Here is a 24,094-nt window from a genome sequence, read left to right as displayed (position 1 = left end):
ATCTTTTATTAAAAGAAGTTTATGGCGATGAATGTTAATTACGTACGCAGGTTTTTGGGTGGTTCAAGCGTTTCCAAGATGGCCGAGAAGACGTCGGAGATGATGACCGCCCGGGTCACCCTTCCACATCCAAAACGGATGAAAATATCGATTATAATTAATCAACATTACTACCGTGAGGTGCTTGCTCAACTCCGTGAAAGAGTAAGGAAAAAAAAACGACCCGATTTTTGGAAGAACAAGTACATGGGTTCTCCATCAAGACAACTTGTCGGCTTACACTGCACATTGTCTGCCAAGACGTTTCTAGCCAAGTACAACATCCCAGTTTTAGGCCTCATCTGCCTTGTCCTGGCCCTATGTGACTTTTATCTGTTTTCCCCAAAGTCAAATCTGCATTAAAAGGAACACGATTTCAGTCCGTTGAAGCTGTGAAAGGAAAAGCGGCACTCGTCATGCAGGAGCTCACAGAAAAAGGACTTCCAGCACTGTTTCAAACAATGGTAAATTTGCATGGAGCGTTCTAGGGGTAGGGGAGGGGTGTTTATTGAAGGTGATAATAACTAAATATGTATAAATTTTAAATAAAACGTTTTATAGTAATAGTCTCGTCATTTAATAGGCACACCTCGTATTTCACGAAGTTCTACTCAGGAGGAAACAACGATGTAAGAAGATAGAAATGATTCATTCTTTTTAAAACAATTGTCTAATTGACAAAGCTAATTAATTATAAATCATGAGGTAAGAGATGGTGATGTCACATTAATCAATAATGTTTATTGAACTAACACTAACATAATCACCATCATGTTAATTAATTAATTTATCTAATTATTCAATTAGATAATGATAAAATTGTAAAACAAACATATCAGTTTACACAGAAGTTTTCAGATTAATTGATTCAATTAGTAATTATTAGAATATTATTTGGAATAAATAATAAAGAATTAAATACAGTGGTACCTCAGTTTTCGAACGATTTGACTTCCGAATAAATCGGTATTCGACCAAGAAATTCGAGAAAGTATTGTCCTGAAACCCGAACAAACATTTGGAACTCGAACACCCGAGATGAGCCGAGTTGTTTTTATATTTACACTTTTAGATCTTATTTCTTGTTTAGATACACGTTTTTACATAAAATATAAAAATTAGGCCAGTAAAACGGCCTAATATTTCTGGGGCTTAGAAACGAAATAAACTACATAGTTTACCATTATTTCTTATGGGATAAATTGTTTCGGTTCTCGACCGCACTTCCGGAACGAAAGTGTCGAGAACCGAGTTACGACTGTGTTTTACTTGAAAGAATTAAATTGCCTTAAATTTGAAGTTTTAATTAGATTTTATTACAGTTTGACTATCTATTTTCAGTAACAAAGGGCATTCGTAAGAACCAGGGAATATCCTGGAGTGCTTATAGGAAGGCACTAAGGAACACTTACAGGACTATTCCTGATTTTTATATTTCTTAAAGAAAAGAAATCAGCAAAATGGGTAGCGTGCTGGATTCCCACAGCTGTTGGCTTTTAAGAAGCATCTAGTTCTTACAGCTCACTTAAGGTATGGGATGGATTAGACAATCTAAAGAAGTAAATTAATTAAAATCAAATTACCAGATTCCCGAAATTCTTTATTAAAAAATACTAATAAAGTGACCAGCTGATTTGAATTAAAAATAAAGTTTCTCTTCAGGTATTGTAGGAGAAAGTAGTCTGCGCATGTAGGAACAGATCCTTTTTTATCAACCAATTAATTACAACACTCCTATCAAGCGATGACGTATCCTTACTCGGGGCGTTTTACTTAAATTTCACTTAAAGAGGGAAAAATGATACTTATAGGAAGCTCTGTCTCTCAAATCACTCTCTTCTGATCTCTTGCTTCGTCAGAAAATATCTGAAGAACGAAGCAATATTGGAAAAACTTCGAACATGATTCGTATGAAACGGAAATACCATCTCACTGCTGGCACCGATATTAGGTTCTTCATGGTTCAATCAGGATGCTATCAAAGCTCTCAGAGCTCTTCTACTAAGAATCAAGTTTCAGTATATCACCTCTCAGTTCTTGGGAAGCAATGAATATACCGGTCCTGGTTCCAGGGACACACAAGGAGATTCTAGGAAACGAGTTACAAAGGCTGTGCAGGAGGGAGGTGTATCCTTGATTCAAAATGACTTCCTGTATTCTATTTGACGTTGTAGCACGGTGGTGGATCAATGGACTTTTTGAAAGAACATCGGAAGTCCCATGCCGTCTGTAGACCAGCTCTTGGTCTTTCTTAAGGCGTCTAAGAGTAATTAAAATTGCGATTAACTAATGAACAACATTTTAAACTAAATTTAAATAAAAGCTTTATCGCTTTGGACTATTCGAAAGCTGACTGCAGAAGAGTTTAGTGGGTTAATCTTCATGGTTAACACGCACGACTGACGAAAGCACCTACTGCTGGATACAGTGAATATATATATAACAATAATAAAGAATTATGTAGAACTGTAGAAATGATCTCCTAGTTAACTATATATTATTAGCCTCAGACTGCCCTGTCCTAGATTCTGATTTCCCCGCCCCCCCTCTTGTGAAATGAAAGTAGGAAATTCTCTTTGTGTCTCTCTGAATCGTTTGTTTTTCTTACGCTAGCCACTTCTTTTAGGGGAAGGGTGACTCAGAGAACTAGAAAAACGGATATATATCTGGTAAAACTCAAAAGTCCAATTAAATACAGTGATACCTCAGTTTTCGAACGACTAGACTTCCGAACAAATCGGTATTCGACCAAGAAATTCGAGAAAATATTGTCCTGAAATCCGAACAAACATTTGGAACTCGGAACACCCGAGATGAGCCGAGTTGTGTTTTATATTTACACTTTTAGATCTTATTTCCTGTTTAGATACCTTGTTTTTACATAAAATATAAAAATTAGGCCAGTAAAACGGCATATTTCTGGGGCTTAGGACCACGATACTTAGTATAGTTAAAAAAAAAAAAGAAGTAAAAATAATAAAATTACGTGTACCGGAAATCTAAAAACCAAAAGCTACGAACTGAAATTGCGACTTTACTGAAAAAACGATTTTCCAGTATTTCCTGACTTTTCCTAAGAAAATTCCTTCAATGAAAAGATGCTAAAATTCTTTAAATTTTACGATAAAAAGTTTTTTTTTTTTCTTCAAATACAAACAGAATATAATCTTTTTGTTTACAATATTATGATCAGTCCAGTAGAGGCTAACAAAGAGCAAGGTCGATCGATATTTGGCAAAGAGAATCTTAATTATAAATAACGAAAGAAAGTAGTGAAGCAAACAAACAAAAAGCATCCGTTCTACAAACCGTTCTGGCCACTTCTAAAAATTAGTGGTATATCAAGTTAATATTTGGAGCAAAAATAATTTTGTTTTGTTGGTGTAAGGAATGAAATGAAATAAAAAATCTTTTGTGTGACACACTTTCAAGCACAACTTTCTTTTGCTTGCAACTTAGTGTAGTTCAAATTTCCCTCAAAGATCTAAGTTCTTAATTAATGGTTAATTAGTTGACACTAAATAGAAAGCTATTACAACGGTAGGGGGAAAGTTTTCTCATGAGAAAACAATCGCAAGCCTAAGAAAGGAAACCAAAAGCACACAAAGTTAAACGTGAAAAAGAAAGTTTACTAAAAATTCACATTCCAATCATTAATGCGACAAAGCTCAGCTCGCAGAATGCACAGACTAGGGGCTGATCGTAGGAAATGTTTGTAGGTGACCCTAGAGAAAGAGCTTTATTCAGGAGACAAAGAAAAGTGGGCTGGAAAAACCACGAGATCATAGCGGGGAAGAAGCTATTGGGTAGGAACGCACTACTTCCTCCTGGGATTGCACCAGCTTTAGTTCCAGAGATCGTCAATAGCCGGAAATAATGATTTTTTTTTTTAGAAAACTATTAAAAAAATAAATGCCATCTTTTGTTGTGACCGCTCCATTAATCGAAAGGAAAGACTATTTTATTTATTTATTTAAGGCGCTTCAACATCTAAGGTTATTGGCGCCCGGTGCTTTTTTCAGAGCGACAGTGTTCTATAGTTACAGACAACACTGTCCATCACCGGACAGTGAGCTGTAAGAAGCTCCTAGGAGGAGAAAATCTAAGGGTCAGCAGCTGGATTCGAACCCGGGACCTCTGCGTGGGAGTCCAATATGCTAACCTCATAGCTAATCCCTTCCCTGAGAAAGACTATTATTGCCAATTTCACTCACAATTTTATTTATTTATTTTTTTTCCAAGATTTCATCTTAGGGTCTAGGTCATCTTCAGACTAACAGTCAGGGCAGAAGACCCATCAACCTTTAATGTTAGCAATGTAAATCAAATAATAACTGTTAATAAGTAGAGGCCCTGAAGATGACCTATGCCCTAGCTTGGTAAAATAATAAATAAATAAATAACTGACCGAATAATTCAGATTCCATTAACAAATAATTCCATCAAACTGACAGATAACTAATAATCGAAATATGAAGATTAACCTTTTTTTTTTTAAAAAAAAAATTCCAATTTAAACGAGCTTTTTCCGTTTACCGGAAAATTTACACGGAAACCCTCTCCAAGATAAAAACAAAAAGTTAGAAAATAAACCCTATAAAAGTAGTTGCTCTATTGTGGGGTAACATATACAATAATAATCTACACAGAAAAACTAACCACAATAGTAAGCAGAGAGCAACGCACATACACTGTGTGTACAACAAAGTAGATACCGTAACGAAAGGTGAAGAAACGCGTCAGGTGTCCAAGTGGGGAGGTTACCAATGTCAAGGTTAGGTATAGAAAATATAGCTAAATAAAGTTATTTGAGTTTGGCGTAAGTTTTTTTTTAAATATTTTTATCACTGATAACAGTGATAAGCTTGACCAAATATTGGTTTTAGAGCTACCCAAATTTGAATACAGAAGTAAAAACAAAATAAAAAAATAAAAAGGACTTACTCCAAGCATTGATCACACCACTAAGAGTATCTGCAGGGCTGTTCATTTTTAAATTAAAGTAAACTAAAAACCTCTCTCTCTCTTTTTGAAAAAGAAAGTTTAAAAAGCGTTTCAAGAGCCGGAGGTCACCCTAGGACGATCTATGGGTGCCATGACAACATTCAACACTGAATAACCTCCTTAAATAAAAGACATCACTAGATAAAATATTCAATTGAATATTTATTCAATCAGTTATTTAAAAATAATAGTAGTTTGTAGATAGGTGAACTGAAACTACACTAGTTCACTGCTCGAACAACAAAAGCATACTAACTGAAAGCGACTGAGATCTGAAACACTAGCCACAGACAATCGCGCGCCAAGAGAGCCCGTACTGGCAGCTGGATCAATATAAACCACTGTGGCGCTATCTCTGACCTACGCACCAAACTAAAAAAACCTCAAGTAGCTTTTCTCCAAGTTTCTTTTTGTTTTCCATCCTCACTTAACGTGGAAATATGAAAATTCTAAGACATAAAAAAGTAAAAGCACCATTGAATATAATATAAATAAATAAAATTGCTATGAACTAAAAATAGCCAAATTTGTGAAAAATTTTGCCACACAGTGTTTGAATTTTCTGTATCCTCAAAAAATTTAAAAGAAGATACAGTAAAATAACTGATTAAACAAAATTCTTTACATTTTTCTCATTGTAAGTTGAAATATTATAAAATGACATCTCGCTTATAATATTAAGTACTCAGTAAAATAAGGTTTAGTTATTTAATTTTTAATGAGATGTTTTATTTAAAAAATTCGTTTAATATTTCTATTTGGTATTATTCTGGTTGATACTGTAATTTGAAAACACCTAATCTCTCTTTACAGACAACACTATACCCATTACCAACAGGACAGTGAGCTGCAAGAAGCTGCTAGGACGAGAAAAATCTAAGGACCAGCGCGCTGGATTCGAACCCATGATCTCCCGCTTAGGAATTCAGCATTGGCTTATCTCTCAGCTAATCTCTTCCTTAATATACGTTATTAATTATCGTTCTAGAGGATCGCTTCTTATGACAGAAACTTCTTTTTTAAGTTGAACTTTAATTACCTAAATTATTGCGATAAGAGTGGTGGTGTTCCAGCCAAATTCTTAAATTTTGTAGAACAGAACCTTTTGCTCCTCCATTATGTATGTGTCATTTTTTCAAAATATTCACCTGAAACAAACAACATTTATTTTAAAAAATTATAAACCACAGGGGAAAGCAATTGTTTCAGGATATTATTGTACAGATACAAAGTTAATTAATTGGATATATGATTCAACAGAAGAGATAGAGGACAAAGAATTTGCGATGGCCGCATTTTTAGACATACAAAGGGCTTTTAATAATGTCTCGGCTATGTCGCTGATTGATGATGCCCTGTCAAGGAGAGGCTTGGCGCCAACTATCTGTCAGTGGATTAAGTCTAACCTAATAGGCCGTATTGTTATGGCCACGTTGGATAACTGTTCGGTAGAGGTCAGAGTGGCGCGGGGTTGCCCGCAGGGGGGGGTTTTGTCACCCCTTCTGTGGACAATTTTGGTGGATGATCTCTTAGCGAAAATGACGGCGGAGAGTTTCTATTGTCTAGGTTTCGCGGATGACCTGGCAGTAGTGGTTAAAGGACGATTCGCTCATACGGTTTCGGGGCGCATGCAAAGAGCGCTTAATATTGTGGATAGATGGAGCAGAGCGGAAGGTCTCTCCATCAATCCTCATAAAACTAGGGTTGTTCCCTTCACGAGGAGGAGGAATCTGGGTGGATTGGAGCAACCAACTCTGGGGGGAGTTACTATCCCCCTGTCCATGGAGGCCAAATATCTTGGGGTTATCTTCGATAAAGGGCTTACATGGAATTCACACATAAATATGATTTCCCACAAGGCTAAGGCTTCCTTAGGATGCTGTAAAAGACTGTGTGGGAAAAGTTGGGGATTAAGCCCTAGGATGACGCTCTGGATCTATAAAAGTGTGGTTAGACCCATGGTGTCACACGGGACGGTGGCGTGGTGGGCGAAAACCTTGCAGGTGGGAGGAATCCGAGCGCTCAGTGGTATTCAAAGGCTGGTTTGCCTGAGTGTCACTGGGGCCATGAGGACTTCCCCTACTGCGGCTTTGGAGGTTTTATTAAATTTGCCCCCATTGCACATATATATTCAAGGCGTTGCAAAGGCCGTTGTCATTAGGCTTATGACAGGACAAGCCCCCATTACCGTTAGGCATGGAGGAGCGTATCAAGAGTTATACAAGGAGCTGGAGGCCGACCCAATTCTGGGCCTGCCTTCGGACTTTATGACTCCCAAATATAACTTCAACAAGCCTTTCAAAGTCTGTATTGGGGACCGGGAGGCTTGGAAAAGTGGACCCCCAGTTGTGGGAGATTCAATGTGGTACACAGATGGCTCCAAGATGGAGGAGGGAGTAGGAGCGGGAGTGTACGGGGCGAAACCGAAATGTAGCTTTTCGGTTAGCCTAGGAAAACTAGCTACAGTTTTTCAGGCTGAGCTAGCTGCAATTAGGTTCTGTGCTACCGAGATTAAAGGGCGAAGAATTATAAACTCTAAGGTCGTAATTTTCTCGGATAGTCAGGCTGCTCTACGGATAATTAATTCCTACCAGGTCAATTCAAGGCTGGTTTGGGACTGTCTGGGTGCCCTGAAGGAAATTAGTGACCAGAATAAGGTCTTTCTAGTTTGGGTACCTGGTCATTCAGGACACAAGGGGAACGAAGTGGCAGATTTATTGGCCCGGGAAGGCTCTGCGGGACACTTCGTCGGCCCGGAGCCCTGCTTTGGGGTTTCGAAATGTGTTAAGTCTGCGGCCATCAATGTATGGGTGCAGAGTAAGGCTCAGGAGTGGTGGCTTGCCACCACTGGGCTGAGACAGGCGAAGGAGTTCATCAGAGGCTATTCGCCGAGACTGACCGCAGAATTAATCCGTCAAGGCCGTGGGGCCATAAGGATAATTGTAGGCCTATTAACGGGCCACTGCAGGCTCAGAAAGCACATGCGTCGCATGGGCCTGGCAGATGATAGCCTTTGTAGGTTCTGTCAGGAAGAGGAGGAAACAACACTGCACGTGTTGTGTCAGTGTGAGGGGCTCGTATGGCTAAGGATGTTACTTCTCGGGGAGGAAAAACCAAGGCCTGAGAGCTTTACCCAGGAGCCACTCTCCAGAATTAAGAGTCTGATTAAACGGGTCTGGAGGGTGAGCTCTAAAGCCGGGGAGCCACAATAGATCCATAGGGGTCGCGGTGGCGCAGGCCTTGAGGCCACCCTAATTTAATCTAATCTAATCTAACAGAAGAGATTTTCTTGGGCAATTATTTTTTTGGGAACTTCTGTAAAATCTGAGTTAAGTAAAAAATTCAGCTTGATGCACCCCCTCATGTAAACTTAGAGCTTCCTGAAAATGCTCTTCTATCAATTTTTTTCCATTTACATATTGGTCACTCTGTTAGCAGAAATTATACTCAATAAAATTCAGAAAACTAAATATTTAAATAATAATAATTTCAGACGAGTCAAAGAAAGATTTATTCAAGCAAAATTAAATTTAACAGTTAATAAATTGTTTGAGGTAATTGAACTCATTGAAGTACTAATTGAAAACTGGTAACAGAGATAAATTAAACACACTAGTTAAATTTTAGCAAAATCTCTCTCTAGTTAGCTGAAATTGATTTTAGGTTGTTGATTAAAAGTTTTATAACTAGTTTCCTATTCAGGTGGACGGGAAATAGAGAAGTGCTCTCCTCCACTAAAGTAAGAACTTTCCAACGTCCATTCCTTGACTCCTAGATTATTATTAAATACACTTTTTTTTTATTTCACTTTAGAAATTGCCAATAATATTACTAGTTAAAAGTGACCACCTTCTCTTGTGAACTTCTATCCATGTATTTATAAAAAAAAAAAAAAACAATGACTGTAAAAACGAAAACGAAAGCGTGTGAAAGCTTCAGAAGTTCTCAAGCTTGCCAAGTTTACAAACCAATTCTAAACGATATCGATTGAATTATAAAAAAAAGAATTAATAATACAAATTAAATATACTATAGATATTTAAAAATACACGCTCACAATAAAAAAAGCAAAAACTAAAAGAATCTCATTTCATGGCCTGATATTCTTTACAAAAATAATAATTAAATTTTTTTTAAATTTCACCTTCGATCAACCTGTTGCTTTTTAAACTTGTTTTGACAAGTTCAGATCATTTAAATAATTATTAGATCGTTGATTTTTCTTTTTTCTCTTTCTATTTAACTTCTTTTTCTTTTCTTTTAATTGACCCTTTGCACACAGATCAGAGTTTCTATTGTTCCTTTGGATGTACAATGTAAGGGGTATTTCCCAAAGGGGAAAAGTCAAAAGTTTTAAATACCCTAAGGTTGTTATGCTGCCCATTTTAGTATCGTAAAATAGAGATGCTTCTAAGTGAGCTGCGTGAAATGTTTTCAAGATTTAAGAACTAATTTTCAGATACAAATTTATGTAAGTGTTGTTACTTGAAATAAGTCCTTTACAATTATGGTAAAAACTATTCATTGGCATAAATTATAATTTTTATTAATTATTATAGAATGCTACCTCAGAAAAAGATGACTACCAATTTCAGTCATAATTATGTATTATTTCTTTTCTGCCAAGCTTTTGTTCTAGGGACTTAGGTCATCTTCTCAGGGCTTAGGCTTAAGCACAATTATTATAGGATGAAAAAATAATTGCCATTTCAGTCGAGTAAAATTTATTTTGCCGAGCTTTCGGCCTAGGGACTAGGTCATCTTCAGGGCTAGTTTAGAAAGTAATACTTTTACTAGTCCGTAGGTCGAAAGCTCGGCAAATTAAATTTTATTCGACTGAAATGGCAATTATTTTTTCATCCTATTGAAACTATGAATCAGTCACCAAAAAGTATGAACCACAATTATTATGTTTTTGTACATTGTTGACATCACAGTTTGGTGGGCATTCTGTTCTAACTGTTTAGTTACACACGACAGAATACAAACCAACCAAGATGTACCAATGTCAGACAAATTATAATTGTTAATAACCATAAGACCATTCGCCAGAATGAGTAGTAAAATCAGAATTTTTTTAGGGGGCGACAATAAGAAATTGTGTGACTTTTAACTTTTTTGATTTATATTCTAGCACTGATGAGATTAAAAAAATACTAATCGAAACGTTGCACTTACAACTGGCTAGCGTAACTGATGTCCAATTATCCCAAGAAGAGACCAATATGAAGGACATTTTTCAAATTTACTACATCATAAATCTTGGTAGCTTTTGAGTAGAATACTTTATTCCCAGAAAGAGTTAAGCAATAGCTACGATATGGTGGCTTGCTACTTCTCTCAAAGTAAACTACGTGTTAATGACGATGATGGTGACGTTCTCTATACAGTCGGGCGGGAGATGTCTGTAGTGTAGTATTGTTGAGAGAACGCAGAGAGTAGCCCAGCGTAGCACTTTCTTCTCCTCTATAGCTAACACAGGTGTGTTCAAGGACATAACACATGCTGTATGTACATAAAGGAAAAAAGTCACCCGCACAAAAACTCATACTTTGAGAGTGTACTATAGTCAACTTCCGATCATTATGTTCTCTTGCCGCGTTAAATGATGTAGAATGAAGATATTCATGAAGAAGAATTCTTTAGCTCGCGCGATCTTACTGAAAATGTGGTAACCACAATGTAGACGAACATTCTCCAAGAGAAATCCATAAAAGTACTCTTTAGAGTGAGAGAGAGGGACTTCCGTCCTAAGTGCCATTCCAGTCAAATGTACCACCATAACATCCTGTAAAATATTTAAAACGATTTAAAAGTTAAGTGGTTTAAAATTTGAGGAGAATCAGCCGTTCACATTAAGGGAATAAGCTTACAGAAAGCGAGCCATTATTTCGAAAATCCGTAAACTTTGCTTGCACACTACACACATGTAGGAATGTTACAATTACAGCAATCGTTTTTCCCAAGCAACTTTATTTATTTAGGAGGGGTTTAGATAAGGTATTCTAAACTTCCGTTTAGATATTTTAAGGTTTCACTGCCTCTAAGTATTTAATTATTAAATTTTTAACAACATCTCCAAGAAGAAAGACAATCAATACACCTGAAGTGCAATTTTAAAGAAAGGCTTTTCCTGTAATTTACTATGAATTTGCCAAACGCATTCTTTGAAGTTAATCTAATGGCGTACTTAAGCCTTAAATGTCAGTTTGGCTTGTAATTTTTCTCAATTAATAGTTTGGTTCGAGCGAAGGTGTCGCATTCTATCAACATTATTATTAACTTGATCTCTTTTTTCTATACAATTCTAAGTTACGATAAAATTCCATTACATCCGTAAATTATGGAAAGAAAAAGTCATGTGAGTGTTCATAGGAGATTATTTTCATGAGAAAGTAAAGTGAAACTGTCGAATGTTGGCAAAAACTATTCGAAAACTACCTTAACTTAATACAAAATTTCTAGAAAATTGAGAATGATTTTTTTTTTTCGAATAATTTGTCAGCATTTTTTCTCAATTCTACATAAGATTAATATTATTTCTAAAATAACAAAATAAAGTTAATAAAAAATGGGATAATAATGAAAGAATGAGAAAAATAAGGTAAATGTATTGTAGCATACCAGCTTTCAATGGACGGGGCGTGACTACACTAAGGTGGGCGTGATTACACTAGAGGTGGGCGGGACTACACTAGAGGTGGGCATGACCCGCCCACAGTCTGTAACCTACTGCACTGTGATTGGCCAATACTTTAAACTCAATAATTTCAATGAAATAATTAATTTAAATTTTTTTTTCCAACATTTCTCCCATAGGTATTTGATAAACTTTCGAATAAAACAATAAAAAAATTTATCTTCAATAATACGATAAATAATATTTCTTTTGGGATAATACCTCATGTTTTACACAATTATCGTTAACAGACACAAAAAAGTTGAGAATTTGTATCGTTTAATCGTGAAATAGATATCAGAGAAATGGGCACATTGTAGACCTGTAAGCCGCCATTAAATAGGCTGTAAGCTTATTTTAAACTCCATCCGGTGGAGAACTCTAGCGGCAATTTCTGTAAACATAAATGCAGTTTCTAAATTCACATTCAACTATGTTCACGACTCACTAGACTTATATGGGAGTATCTTACACTCATATTTAATCATGTAGGTAACTCACTAGACTTTATAGGAGTATCTTACACTCATATTTAATCATGTAGGTAACTCACTAGACTTTATAAGAGTATCTTACACTCAAATTTAATCATGCAGGTAACTCACTAGACTTATATAGGACTATCTTACACCCATATTTAACCATGTAGGTAACTCACTAGACTTATATAGGACTATCTTACACCCATATTTAACCATGTAGGTAACTCACTAGACTTATATAGGAGTATCTTACACTCATATTTAATCATTTAGGTAACTCACTAGACTTATATAGGAGTATCTTAAACTCATATTTAATCATTTAGGTAACTCACTAGACTTATAAAGGAGTATCTTAAACTCATATTTAATCATTTAGGTAACTCACTAGACTTATATAGGAGTATCTTACACCCATATTTAACCATGTAGGTAACTCACTAGACTTATATAGGAGTATCTTAAACTCATATTTAATCATTTAGGTAACTCACTAGACTTATAAAGGAGTATCTTAAACTCATATTTAATCATGTAGGTAATTCACTAGACTTATATAGAACTATCTTACACTCATATTTAATCATGTAGGTAACTCACTAGACTTATATGGGAATATCTTAACTCATATTTAACCATGTAGGTAATTCACTAGGACTATCTGACACTCACATTTATTCATATTGACTACTCACTAGAATTTTATAGAACAATCTTACAATCTTACACTTACATTTAACCAAGTTGGAGACTCGCACGTCTTAAATAGGACCACCTTACACTCACAATTAACCATGTTTTCAACTCACTAGACTTATGTGTGACCATCCTACATTCACATATAACCATGTTGACTCACTAGACTTAGGTGGAACCATCCTACATTCACATATAACCCATGTTGACTCACTAGACTTATGTGTGACCATCCTACATTCACATATAACCGTGTTGACTCACTAGACTTAGGTAGGACCATCCTACATTCACATATAACCGTGTTGACTCACTAGACTTATGTGTGACCACCCTACATTCACATATAACCATGTTCATGATTCACTAGACTTATGTGGGACCATCCTACTTCATATATAACCATGTTGATGACTCACTAGGAATATAGGTTCTTAGTTCAACATCATTTAAAAAAAAGAAGCCACTTTTAAGTAAAAATTCGTACATTAGATTGCGAAGTAAAATGCATATTACACACATAACCAACATAATACTTGTATATGAACTAATCAATTATTATTCATAAAATTAATGTAAAAGTGACTGCAATTACCTAATACATTGTGATATGTACATTCAATTATTCTTTTAATGAACTTAAACCATTTCATTCAAAGAAAATTAATTGTATTTCTAAAAAGTACACGTACTGTTTTTATGAATCAGATCCACTTTATTCAAAAATACGATCAAATTAATCTTTTTTTTATTATTATTATTTATTAGGTTTACTACACTTCGAACAAAATTGTTCTGTAGTGCCACGAGAGGGGGAGAAAACAAAAAAAATTGCGGGATACTGGCCTATTGGTTCTGTTTTCTGTGGTGAAGAAAAAATCTTAAATTGGTGAATATTGAGGTGAATTTATGACTGGCCTTATGTCTTAAGAATTGCAGAAAGTTCCAAGGATTATTTCAACCAAAATTTATATTAGACTAAAGATTTTTAACTTGATTACAACATCCAAAAAAATAAAGAAAAAAAATTGGAAAAATTTCACCTAAAATTATAGAACATTAGCACGAATCTCACCCGTTTAACCATCAACCGTAGAAATCATTTTAAAGTTAAAAAAAAAAAAAAACGATTCATTCTGAAGAAAGTCATTTAATAAGATAGCTCGGGCTTGAAGTCATTATCTTGACCACTTCATTAGATGAGTGAAGCGATGCTCAAGTGGTTTGCCTTAACGTGAACACGGTAGCAGCTACACAATAACACCAATTTACCATCACTTTCTGTTTCTAAGTAGGAGAACTGCAGATCTTATCAAATTTTAAAAATGTTTGAGTTCCACTAAATCTAATGTGATAACTCGCACGATTTTTCCTCGCTATTTTCAAAATTCTAACTTCACAGGAAATTCTCCACATCCCTCCTCCGAAAAAAGTAAAAAACAAAACAAAACAAAGAGCAACGACGTACTTCCGGACTGAGGAATGTTTTTTAAGCACAGAATTTCCGCTACAAATTTAATTCTGCTGAGAATATCAAAGTGGCTCTTCAGTAGTAATATAATCAAGGCGCCACGGTAGCCAAGCGGTTAGACGCGAGACCTGCGAAGCAAATATGTATTGTGGTACTGGGTTCGATTCCCGGTCTAGGCCTTGGATATTATTTAATGGTTAATAAAAGAAATTTACAGTAAAGTATGTTTGCTAGTCGCCTCCGTCCACGACACCTAATTGGTAGTTGGACGTTAACCCCCTCTTGAAAAAATAGGCGACTACTTTACTTTACTAGTAATATAATCACCTCTGAGTAGTCCTTAATCAAATGTTTCAAGAAAAAAGGAAAATTGTACATTTATATGTTTGTAGTCACTTGTACGATGTCTCAATAAAATTGTAGGAGCCGTTTTTTGTGGAAATTACAAAATGGTAAAAAATCTTTGATTAATTGGCTCTTCTCTGGCCAGCCAATTTAGTTCCAGATTTTATACTTAATCAAAGTTAGTAAAATGAATAGTTATAGGAACCAAACCCCGTTTTCCGGAATGGTTTTAAACGATTTTTACGAGGAGAATCTTTGTGTAAAATTTACAGATGTACAATTGCACAAATCGTGGTAGTTTTCTGTTTTCAAAAAGTTTAAAAAATTTAAAAAATGTATGGGAAACGCGGAACTTTTGATAAACCAAATTTAACTAAAATCTTATTGTAGCACCCCTCTAAAAATATCAAATTTGACTTCCTGTGACTTTTCATTTTTGAGTTACAATCGATTACACACGCGCAACAACGGACGGGCATATTACAGATACACACCGGGACCAAATTAGTCAAACCGGAAATATGCACGATTAAAAAAAAACCTCTTACTTGCAATGAGTGGAAGTAATAAAAGCATGCTTTATCCGCAAGTGAAACCAAGTACCACACCATCTAGCAGAGGTAGTAAAATTAAACTTTATTCCACGGCTGTGAGAAAAATCTTTCTCTTATCCAAATTCTATTCAGCTAAATTTCTTTCCTCCCAAAGAAGGGGCTGTACTTGGTTCAGTTTATAATTAACTAATTTGAATACCTGCCAGTGACAGGTGGCTTTCAAGAACCAAAGAACTTCAAAAACTTAAATGAGAAAAAAAGAACAGGCGATAACAAAAAAAAACACTTGACTTTCTCAGACAAACTCAAAATCTAAATAAATGCAATAATTAATTTCTTAAATTCACACTTCCTGTTTTTTTTTTCTTTTCGAAAGATAACAGGAAGTTGAAATAGGGTTTAATAAAACTAAGATCATACTGGCCGTGATTAAGAACAGTAAGAACAGTGGTGAGAATCGCTTTGTATTATGGCGATGTGTGTCCCTTTGGCCTTGTTGACATCTTTCTCAGCCAAGAACAGGGACATTGTTATGTAAGTCCAACCATGCATGGTCGCGGCAAAACTATATAATATATGCAGACTCGCCCATACGTCTTATGTTAAAGACGTAGCATTCATTTATTATTCTACTACCGTTCTGTTGCTTTTTTTTTTTTTTTTTCTTTTTTTTACTACTACCTACCCGTGCAGATTTTAAGTTTTCTCAAGAAAACTTCCGTTTCGGAAGTCACAAAAGTGATTTTGACAATATTAGTATCTTTCTTATCTCTCGCAACTCCAAAACGAAAAACAAAACCGCAGAATTTTCCATTTTGATTTTTTTGCTGAAATACCGCCACAATAAGGGTTTTTGGTTAAAAAATTAGTCTGCTGGAAGTCCACACTATATTTAGTCAGGTATTTTCTCCAAAATGGCCCCCGCTATTTCCTATAAACTTAGCATGCTTATTGCTCAATACATAGACCTATAAATTTCATTATTTTAACCGAGTGTAAGTATGAAGTTGCAAAATCCAGCTACAATAAGGTTTCACGCTTCAATTTCCTTACATCCTAACCGTCTAGTTTATCCTAACTTTACTATATTGCCAGGAAATCTTCTAAGACGCTGACCACGAGATCTTTTGTTAAAAAAGTGTCAACTTCTTTGGAAGTTTCACCATTGAGTCAATCGATGTTTTATTAGCTTCAATTGTTGCAGATATGTAGGCGCATAATTTAATGTAAGTGAAGTAGTAAAGTAAAGTAATTGCCTATTTTTTCAGGCGGGGCACCAATTAGGTGTAGTGGACGGAGACGACTAGCAAACATACTTCACTGTACGTTTCTTTTATTAACCATTAAATAAAATCCAAGGCCTAAGACCGGGAATCGAACCCAGTACCACAATACGTATTAGCTTTGCAGGTCTCGCCTCTTAACCGCTCGGTTACCTTCATAATTTAATATAAATCGTCCAATCCGGAGGTGCTGCTGTACCGAATAGAATTCACCATATTTAAAGATACTTTCATTTACGGCTCCAACAATTTTATTTAAACTTTATGTAGAGACAAACATACAAACCCATTAAATTTTACTGGATACATTTTCAGTCGCTAGAAGTAAAGGGTACTCCTATGAGAAAAGAATCTCTAGATTTCTCCTGAAGTGATGTGACCAAAAAATCTTTGGAACTGAAAAACGTTTAGAATCATCTTGGTGAGTGGTTCACACCAGAACTATTTCTCCTGCTTTACTTTCTTTTAAGCCCCGCCTGTAAGTAGAAATAAGACTTATTAGAGGTCACGATTTTAAGAATTCGCCCGACCGGAAATATATGTAAAACGAAATTCACACTCTCTCAAACGTTCACGTCACTTTCACTTCCTGTAAAAATCATTCATTGCATGGCATTTTTAATTAATAAATTTTTTAGTTTTTGCTAATACTGAATTTATAGTTAGCTATCTATCCTCTTCTTTGAACATCTACCAAGAATGCAATGGAGACAATGATGCAGTTTTATGACCACATAAAACGTGTAAGTGGAAGGTATTGCAATCGTGTTTGCATCAACAAAAATCAAAATGTCAATTACAAGTTACGGTAATAGCTTTATATGTTCTTTTATGACTATCATTAATATAAGTGGTAATGTGCAAGTAGTAAGAGAAGATAACACAACAAAAGGTTACATTTAATTAATTATAGTATTGTGATTACTATACTTTTAATGCATAAAATATATATACACGTTTATAACAATGGAATGCTATCTACTTTCATTGATATTTCATAAATTTGAAGTAGAGTTATACTCTTACAATTTAGGCACCCTAGGAAAGAGAAATCTAAAGTTAAGCAGGGTGACCAGTGATTAGCAAACTGGAGGCTAATGAAGTGCACACCACTGGTCAACAAACCGTGGTCTCGCGAGCCACAATACTTGCTCTTTTGGTCAAAAGTTCCACCATATTTGATGTTATTGAGTTATATTGAACCGCACACAGATACATGAATACCAATTTGTAAAAATTATCTTGGTGAATCTCAAAAAGGGATATTTATTTGTTATGTTATTATTATTTACAAACAATAATGCCAAAATTTGTAAAGATCGCCTAAGGGGAAAATTTAAAAATATCAATAACAGCGAAAGCTACAATATATTTTGTACACAGTTGTTACAAATTGGTTAAATGTCCTACACTCTACCAACTGAACCAATTGAATGTCACTAGGGCATTCAAATATAAATTAGAATAAATGAGATTACTACGTAGGAAACTGGCTAGCTCTGATCCTAACGTAGTAGACTAACAGAACTATAATTGAGCATACAAGGGACAGAAGCGTCCTCTCTCTGCTGACCTTCCCATAAAATCATACACTTTATACAAGAAAAAAAACAAACCTCCCATAACCTTGTTAAACAGTTGGCAGAGAAGGTTAAAAAAACACACACGCGTACATTTCCTAGCTTTATTTTGTTAGGAAAGTTTATTTTCTGCAACCGAACCACTACTTTATATCAGGTGTACAAATAGGGTGAAAGTATGCGACATAATTTCCCTGTATCACCAACTACAGCTAACATCTGGTAATTTTTCTACAATTTCTATGATTTTAGAAAAAGAAACAATATCCGGTTTTTGGAAACACATAGGAAAAACTGTTTTAATGCATTTAATTGACAAAACTTACGCATAACAATAAGTTTGGCTGAACGTTTACATTTCCGGTAAAGCTGATATTGCTTAAATTTGCAATTTCAGCAATGCTCTTAAATACTACTCAATACTACACAGCAAGAGAAACTTTTTTTTGAAGGCGTAATTTCGTTTTTACAAAACCACACATTTCCGGTTTCCGGATTTAAGTTATAACCTGATTTCAGAAGCGGCAAACAATTATACTGCGGTGAAAAACTAAAAATCAAAAACCAAAATAGGTTGCTGCAGCCCCTTAAAAGTTAAAAAATCAAAATTCTCGACGGAAAAGAAAGCCAGTCTGTCTGTGCGTAAGGTGATTATTAACAGAATAACTAGAAATACGAAACTTCCAATTTGGCAACAAGAAACCAGAAGAAAAAAGAATTTTCCCAACGAGATAGGAAAATGCATGACAGTGATAATTTCATCGCTAGAATTGTTGTAGAACACAATAAATAATAACAGTAACAATGACAATAATAATAATAAACAATGGGAAGATTGTCTATTATTAGTACATATTTTGCAAGCGAACCATTTGCTATTTCCAGCTGACAGCAAGAAATCTGACATTTAACACTGTTACATTGCATACATATATATAAATCTAGAGTGAGTCTTTCACCTACTAAAATTCTTGAGGTTTCAATTTAAATTTTTTTTTTTCAAATACTGAATTTGCGATCTTTCCAATTCTATATTTTAGAGATCATGCCTAGTCAAGCAATCATGAACTTAGAATTAAAACAGAAATAACTCTAATAAAAGTACATGTATATATATTATAATTGTTATCCGTACAGCATGTGCTGCAGATTGCGTACAACAAAATATCCATAGCGTGCGGTGATCTACAAAGATAAAGATAATTGATAATCTTGGTTTGGGTGGCCTCCTGATAGAAGGATATAGGGGGGGGGAGTAGAAGAAAAGAAACAATTATTATTAGCTTGAACAATGAAGCAAGGCTAACGTCATCATCATGCCGACAACACCATCATCAACCTTTGAAAGAATGTTGCTCAATACTATATTAAGGATTCAATTTAACGAGGAATCGGTCCAGAACAAAAAAAAAAAAAAACAACTCCGCCCTTTTTTGCTAACAGATTCTTCGCTAAATTGAATCCTTAATATAAATATTTTATTGTCACTAAAAGATAATAAAAACTAATTTAATACTCTATCTAGAATATTCCAAACCAAGATTAGTAATAAGCGAACTTATTGCATCTTATTTCCTGAACTGAACCTAATCAGAAATTGAAGCCTCCCCTGCAGATATTTGATTCAACAAAATTGAGGCACTTCCGTTTTGCTGATTTTTTTTTTTCTCCAAAAAGCTTATTACAGGATATCATCAGGAGAAGTTTAAACTGATCACTCATATTACAGACAGATATTTAATTTCGGAATTAAGATATTTCTTGTAGTTTTTCCTTAGTTAAGTTTAGTTAAGAATTTAAAATTATTGTCCGTGGTTCTAAAGAGATATGGTCCACCATTAACTCTCGGAAAACGGAAGTTGTTTTCCATGCCGTTACGGAATCAACTATTTCTTTATCAACAGATATCCGAAGATCATTACTTTACTAAGTCCTTCAGAATGTCAGTCAGTATAAGATGGAACACTAATTCAATTTTTAAATAATATAGAAATGTTGAATATTAAGAAAAGTTTGTTAAATAGCTAGATATTTTAAGGAAGTAAACGTTTGCAATTAGCATAGTTGTGAAACTAGCAATTAAAAAACTCTTATTACTTACGTATCTAAGTGTAAAGTCACTTTCAAAGAGTACAAGGACAAGAACAACTAGCTTTTTAAAATACTTAAAACTACATTTCACTTCTTCCCAATAAAAATACCCTTTTTAAATTTAATTTAATAAAAAATATGGATTAAAATGAATTTAGAACTGTCAATTTAAAACGATAACATAACAATATGGCACAGCACAGTGTACTAACTGTTTAACACAGAAGCAATTCTACAATTCAAATCAACGTTGAATACTTAAAATGATCGATGTTTCACCATACTAGCCATCTATGGCACTAAATAATCAAGGTTGGTGGTAAAATGTGCGTCACTAGGTGATGAATATGTAAACAGCGTCTGAAACACCTTTTATCTAACAGTGGACCCATGATAATACTTTGTTAAATAACAACATTTCAGTGATTAGAATGGAAGGAATTAGCTAAGTAATAGGCACAATGGTTGCCCATGTAGAGATCATGGTTTCGAATCCAGCTACTTGGCTCTTAGATTTTCATTTCTTGTGAGCTTCTTACAGTTCATTGTTAGGACAGTGTTGTCCTGAAACGAGGGTTAGATAAGATAAGATGCCAGTAGAGCGGCCCAAGGCCTATGCCACTGCGAACCCTTTGGATCTATTGTGGCTCCACTCACTCTCCAGACTCGTCCATTTAATCAGACTTTTTAATTCTGGAGAGCGACTCTTGGGTAAAGCTCGCAGGCTCCGAGAAATAACATCCTTAGCTAGACAAGCCCCTCACACTGACACAAACTGCGCTGTGCCGTTTCCTCCGCCTCCTGACAGAACCTACAATAGCTATCATCTGCTTCTGAGCCTGCAAATGGCCGGGTTAATAGGCCTACAAATTATCCTTACAGCCCTCACGGCCTTGGACGGATTAATTCTGCAGTCAGCCTTAGCGAATGGGCCTGTCATGAACTCCTTTGCCTGTCTCTGCCCCTGTGGTGGAGGGTTAGATATTTGAATCAGCAAATTTTTCCAACAGTCCTTAAGTAGTACGTTGATTAAATGAATTTTCCTGGGAGGAAAAATGGTTCATCACATGTTCAGCAGTACGGCAACTTAAAGAAAACTTACAAGACGTTGGAACCGTTTTTCCCTCACAAATAAATTGAAAAACGATTCTTTTAAGTGGCACGCTTGACAAACCAATTTCCATTAAATTCGCAATTTCAGTTCCAAATATAATTAATATTTGGAAAAAAAGACAAACAAACATGCCGCATTTTGCTAAATTCTATTGCTATTTAAAACCATTAAACAGCCAAATAAATTTTTAAAAACCTCTCGTAAAAGTAGTATTACTTCCGGTTTAGATATGTTGATCGCTGTGTTACCCAATCAAAATAGAAAGTTTCAAATTCCTAGCGATTTTCAAACACACGCACACTCACAATTTTGTAAAAATCAATTTTTCTGTCTTCGGGGACCACAAAATTGTTTATATTTCCTGCGAACATTAAATTTCGTAGATTTGTCATGAATGTAACACTTCCTTTTACTAGAAGATTTATGCAGCATACCTTGGCGAGAGGCACTCACTAACAGAAAGTGCTAAGAGATTAAGGTATGCAGTAAAAGTATAACAATAAAAATTGAGCAATATAAATAAGCTTCATACCAGAGATGAGAAGAGGTTGGCTTATATAAGCTTGGTAAACTCTCTGTTATATAAATAAACTTAATCCTAGCTACGTATATTTCACATAAAACTCTCCGACCGGAAACCTATATTACATTACGTGAATACGGAACACTAACCAAGTTAGGTTCTTCTTATAATTTGACTTGGTAGAATTTATTTCTTACTGGAACTTCTTCTAACACTACAGGCCTCCCAGTTATCAATCCTTCCTTTTACTCAGGTTATGAGAACTCTTAACAGCAGAATTGCCTCTATTTATTTATCAACCTATTTCTTTACCTTCATTTCACATGTAACTGAATTTAAAATTAGTAAAACAAAGTCAGTGAAAATAAATGTTTACTGATAGTGAAAGAATCAGAAAAAAGGAAGAGTTAATATTTCCGGTTTCCGGTCAACTCGATTCTAATTATAATTGAAATTTTGCCAATATATTTTCGATAATTTCTGCCACATACAACAACCATCAATCAATTTGTACCATTTCAATGATTTGAACCAATCAGAAAAGCGAATTAGCGACAATTCAACACCATATCTTATTTCCATTAATCAGCTGAACCGATTGTTAAGGTTTAGTGCTAGTTTATCAGCTGTAAATTGTAATAGAGCTATTTGTTAGTCTTTATGTGATTGTAAAATGGCTTCTATGACGTATTCTGTCTCCGTGTATGAACAACATCTTTTATGTTAGTTGTGTTCTCCTAGGATTACCTACAGAATTGGTCTCTGTCTACAATGTTGACGAAACATTCCATCCATTGCCAATTGTGACCACGGACGGATGGTACGTACAGATTTTTTTGAGAAAGTGAATATAACCATAAGAAGGTTAGAAGCGCATTCTGGTGGCGTGAACGTCATTTCTCTCTCTATCTCTCTCTAACATAACCGACTGCTCTCGTGTGACCAAACGACTGGTTCGCCTTTTAAGTTTAATAGCATCATCATCATCACATGTATCGGGTATTGGCAACCGGCGATATAATCCCCCACCTACAACCTCTCTCGTTCACCTCCCATTCACATTCCTCACGGGACGTTTATATTAGGTAATTTAGCATCTCGTCATTTCTAGCAAAAAAAAAAAAAAAAACTTACTACATTCATAATTAATAAGTTGAGACTAAGTTGTGGTCAATTTTCCCATGCTTTCGACTTGCAAAAAAAAAATTAAAATAACATAACAGGAATAACATCCGTTACATTTCGTGTTATTGTACTGGTGTCAGAAATGGAACCTACAGGAGTAAGTAGTTTTAAAACTGCAACTTTTAGGTAGGGTGCCAGAAAGCCTACCTAGATATTGAGTACTAGAGTGGATGTATCTTCTCTTAGGGGAAGGATTATCCAAATCTCTTCTCAGAAAACCTGGGCGGTTAGCAGTAGTTCGGGTGGGATAAAGATTTTCTCTCCTTGAGGAGAATCAGAAGGGAAATATCTGGCACCAGGAAATGCTTATTCAAATTTATTGATCCCAGGGACTTCTCTGGAGAGCTTAAGAAGTTACCAGGTATTGAGGAAGAGGTCTCTTTTCAATCTGAGGAGGCCATTCTTAAAGGCCCACTTCCTGTTCTATCTGGGGGCTTCACGGAGAGCCTGGGTAGAACCAGGTGTTGGCATAGAACTCTTCTATTAATATGGAATATTTGACGTTAAGTTGGTTCTAGGAAATGGTTACCTCCAAACTACGAGTACAAGCTCCCACTTCATCTCCTGAACTTCCAGATTCAGTTATAACCCGCGTGTGCTGGAAAGGTCCTTCTGGCTCTAGCGGAAGAACAATAGATCTGATAAAAATCTCAAGCAGTATAGCCAGACATTAAAAAAATATATTTAAAATGACTCCAATTTTCTTTACACATGTAAAATACATCTAGATTGCAGGAAAATTCGTACAAAAGGATCTTTCGGGAAAGATTGGGGACTTAATTCCGTATAACGTCAGTGCGTAAATGAGTTCACTTCAATTAAGTAACAAGATAAGAAACCTTATTTTCCTGTTTAATTTTTAAATTTATTTCCCAATAAAAGATGAGTCAATAACACAAAAATAAAGTAAAAAAATGTGTAAGAAAACATGATAACAGAATGGTTGAAATATGTTAATAAGTTTGGAAATATCATCCACGTGAAATTTACTACGTAGTACATGTGTAATGTGTAAAGAATAATTCCGAGATAACGTTACTCCGCATAA

General features: G+C 35.2%; 1 protein-coding gene across 9 annotated transcripts in view; it reads right to left on the bottom strand.

The window, feature by feature from the left end:
- Positions 1 to 24,094, bottom strand: part of LOC141453200 (echinoderm microtubule-associated protein-like 2) — an 88,284-nt gene that overhangs the window by 43,554 nt on the left and 20,636 nt on the right. For 2 of the 9 annotated variants that reach the window (XM_074126109.1, XM_074126108.1), the window contains exon 3: positions 6,083 to 6,191. The exons of 4 other annotated variants lie outside the window; for them this stretch is intronic. Coding sequence is in view for 1 of the 5 variants with exons in the window: in XM_074126106.1 (XP_073982207.1) it covers positions 4,984 to 5,029 (46 nt within the window). In the remaining 4 variants the exon portion in view is untranslated. Of the gene's footprint in view, positions 1 to 4,983; positions 5,293 to 6,082; positions 6,192 to 16,839; positions 17,020 to 20,234; positions 20,254 to 24,094 lie in introns of those variants that run through there. 3 more of the 9 variants (XM_074126112.1, XM_074126110.1, XM_074126106.1) reach the window with 3 other exon arrangements.

Source organism: Rhodnius prolixus, unplaced genomic scaffold (assembly GCF_049639745.1).
Source record: "Rhodnius prolixus isolate KJV_2025 unplaced genomic scaffold, Rpr scaffold_3, whole genome shotgun sequence".
In the NCBI taxonomy this organism is placed as follows: Eukaryota; Metazoa; Arthropoda; class Insecta; order Hemiptera; family Reduviidae; genus Rhodnius; species Rhodnius prolixus.
The sequence above is the reverse complement of the archived record's forward strand: the minus strand, read 5'-3'. Positions and strand labels throughout refer to the sequence as shown.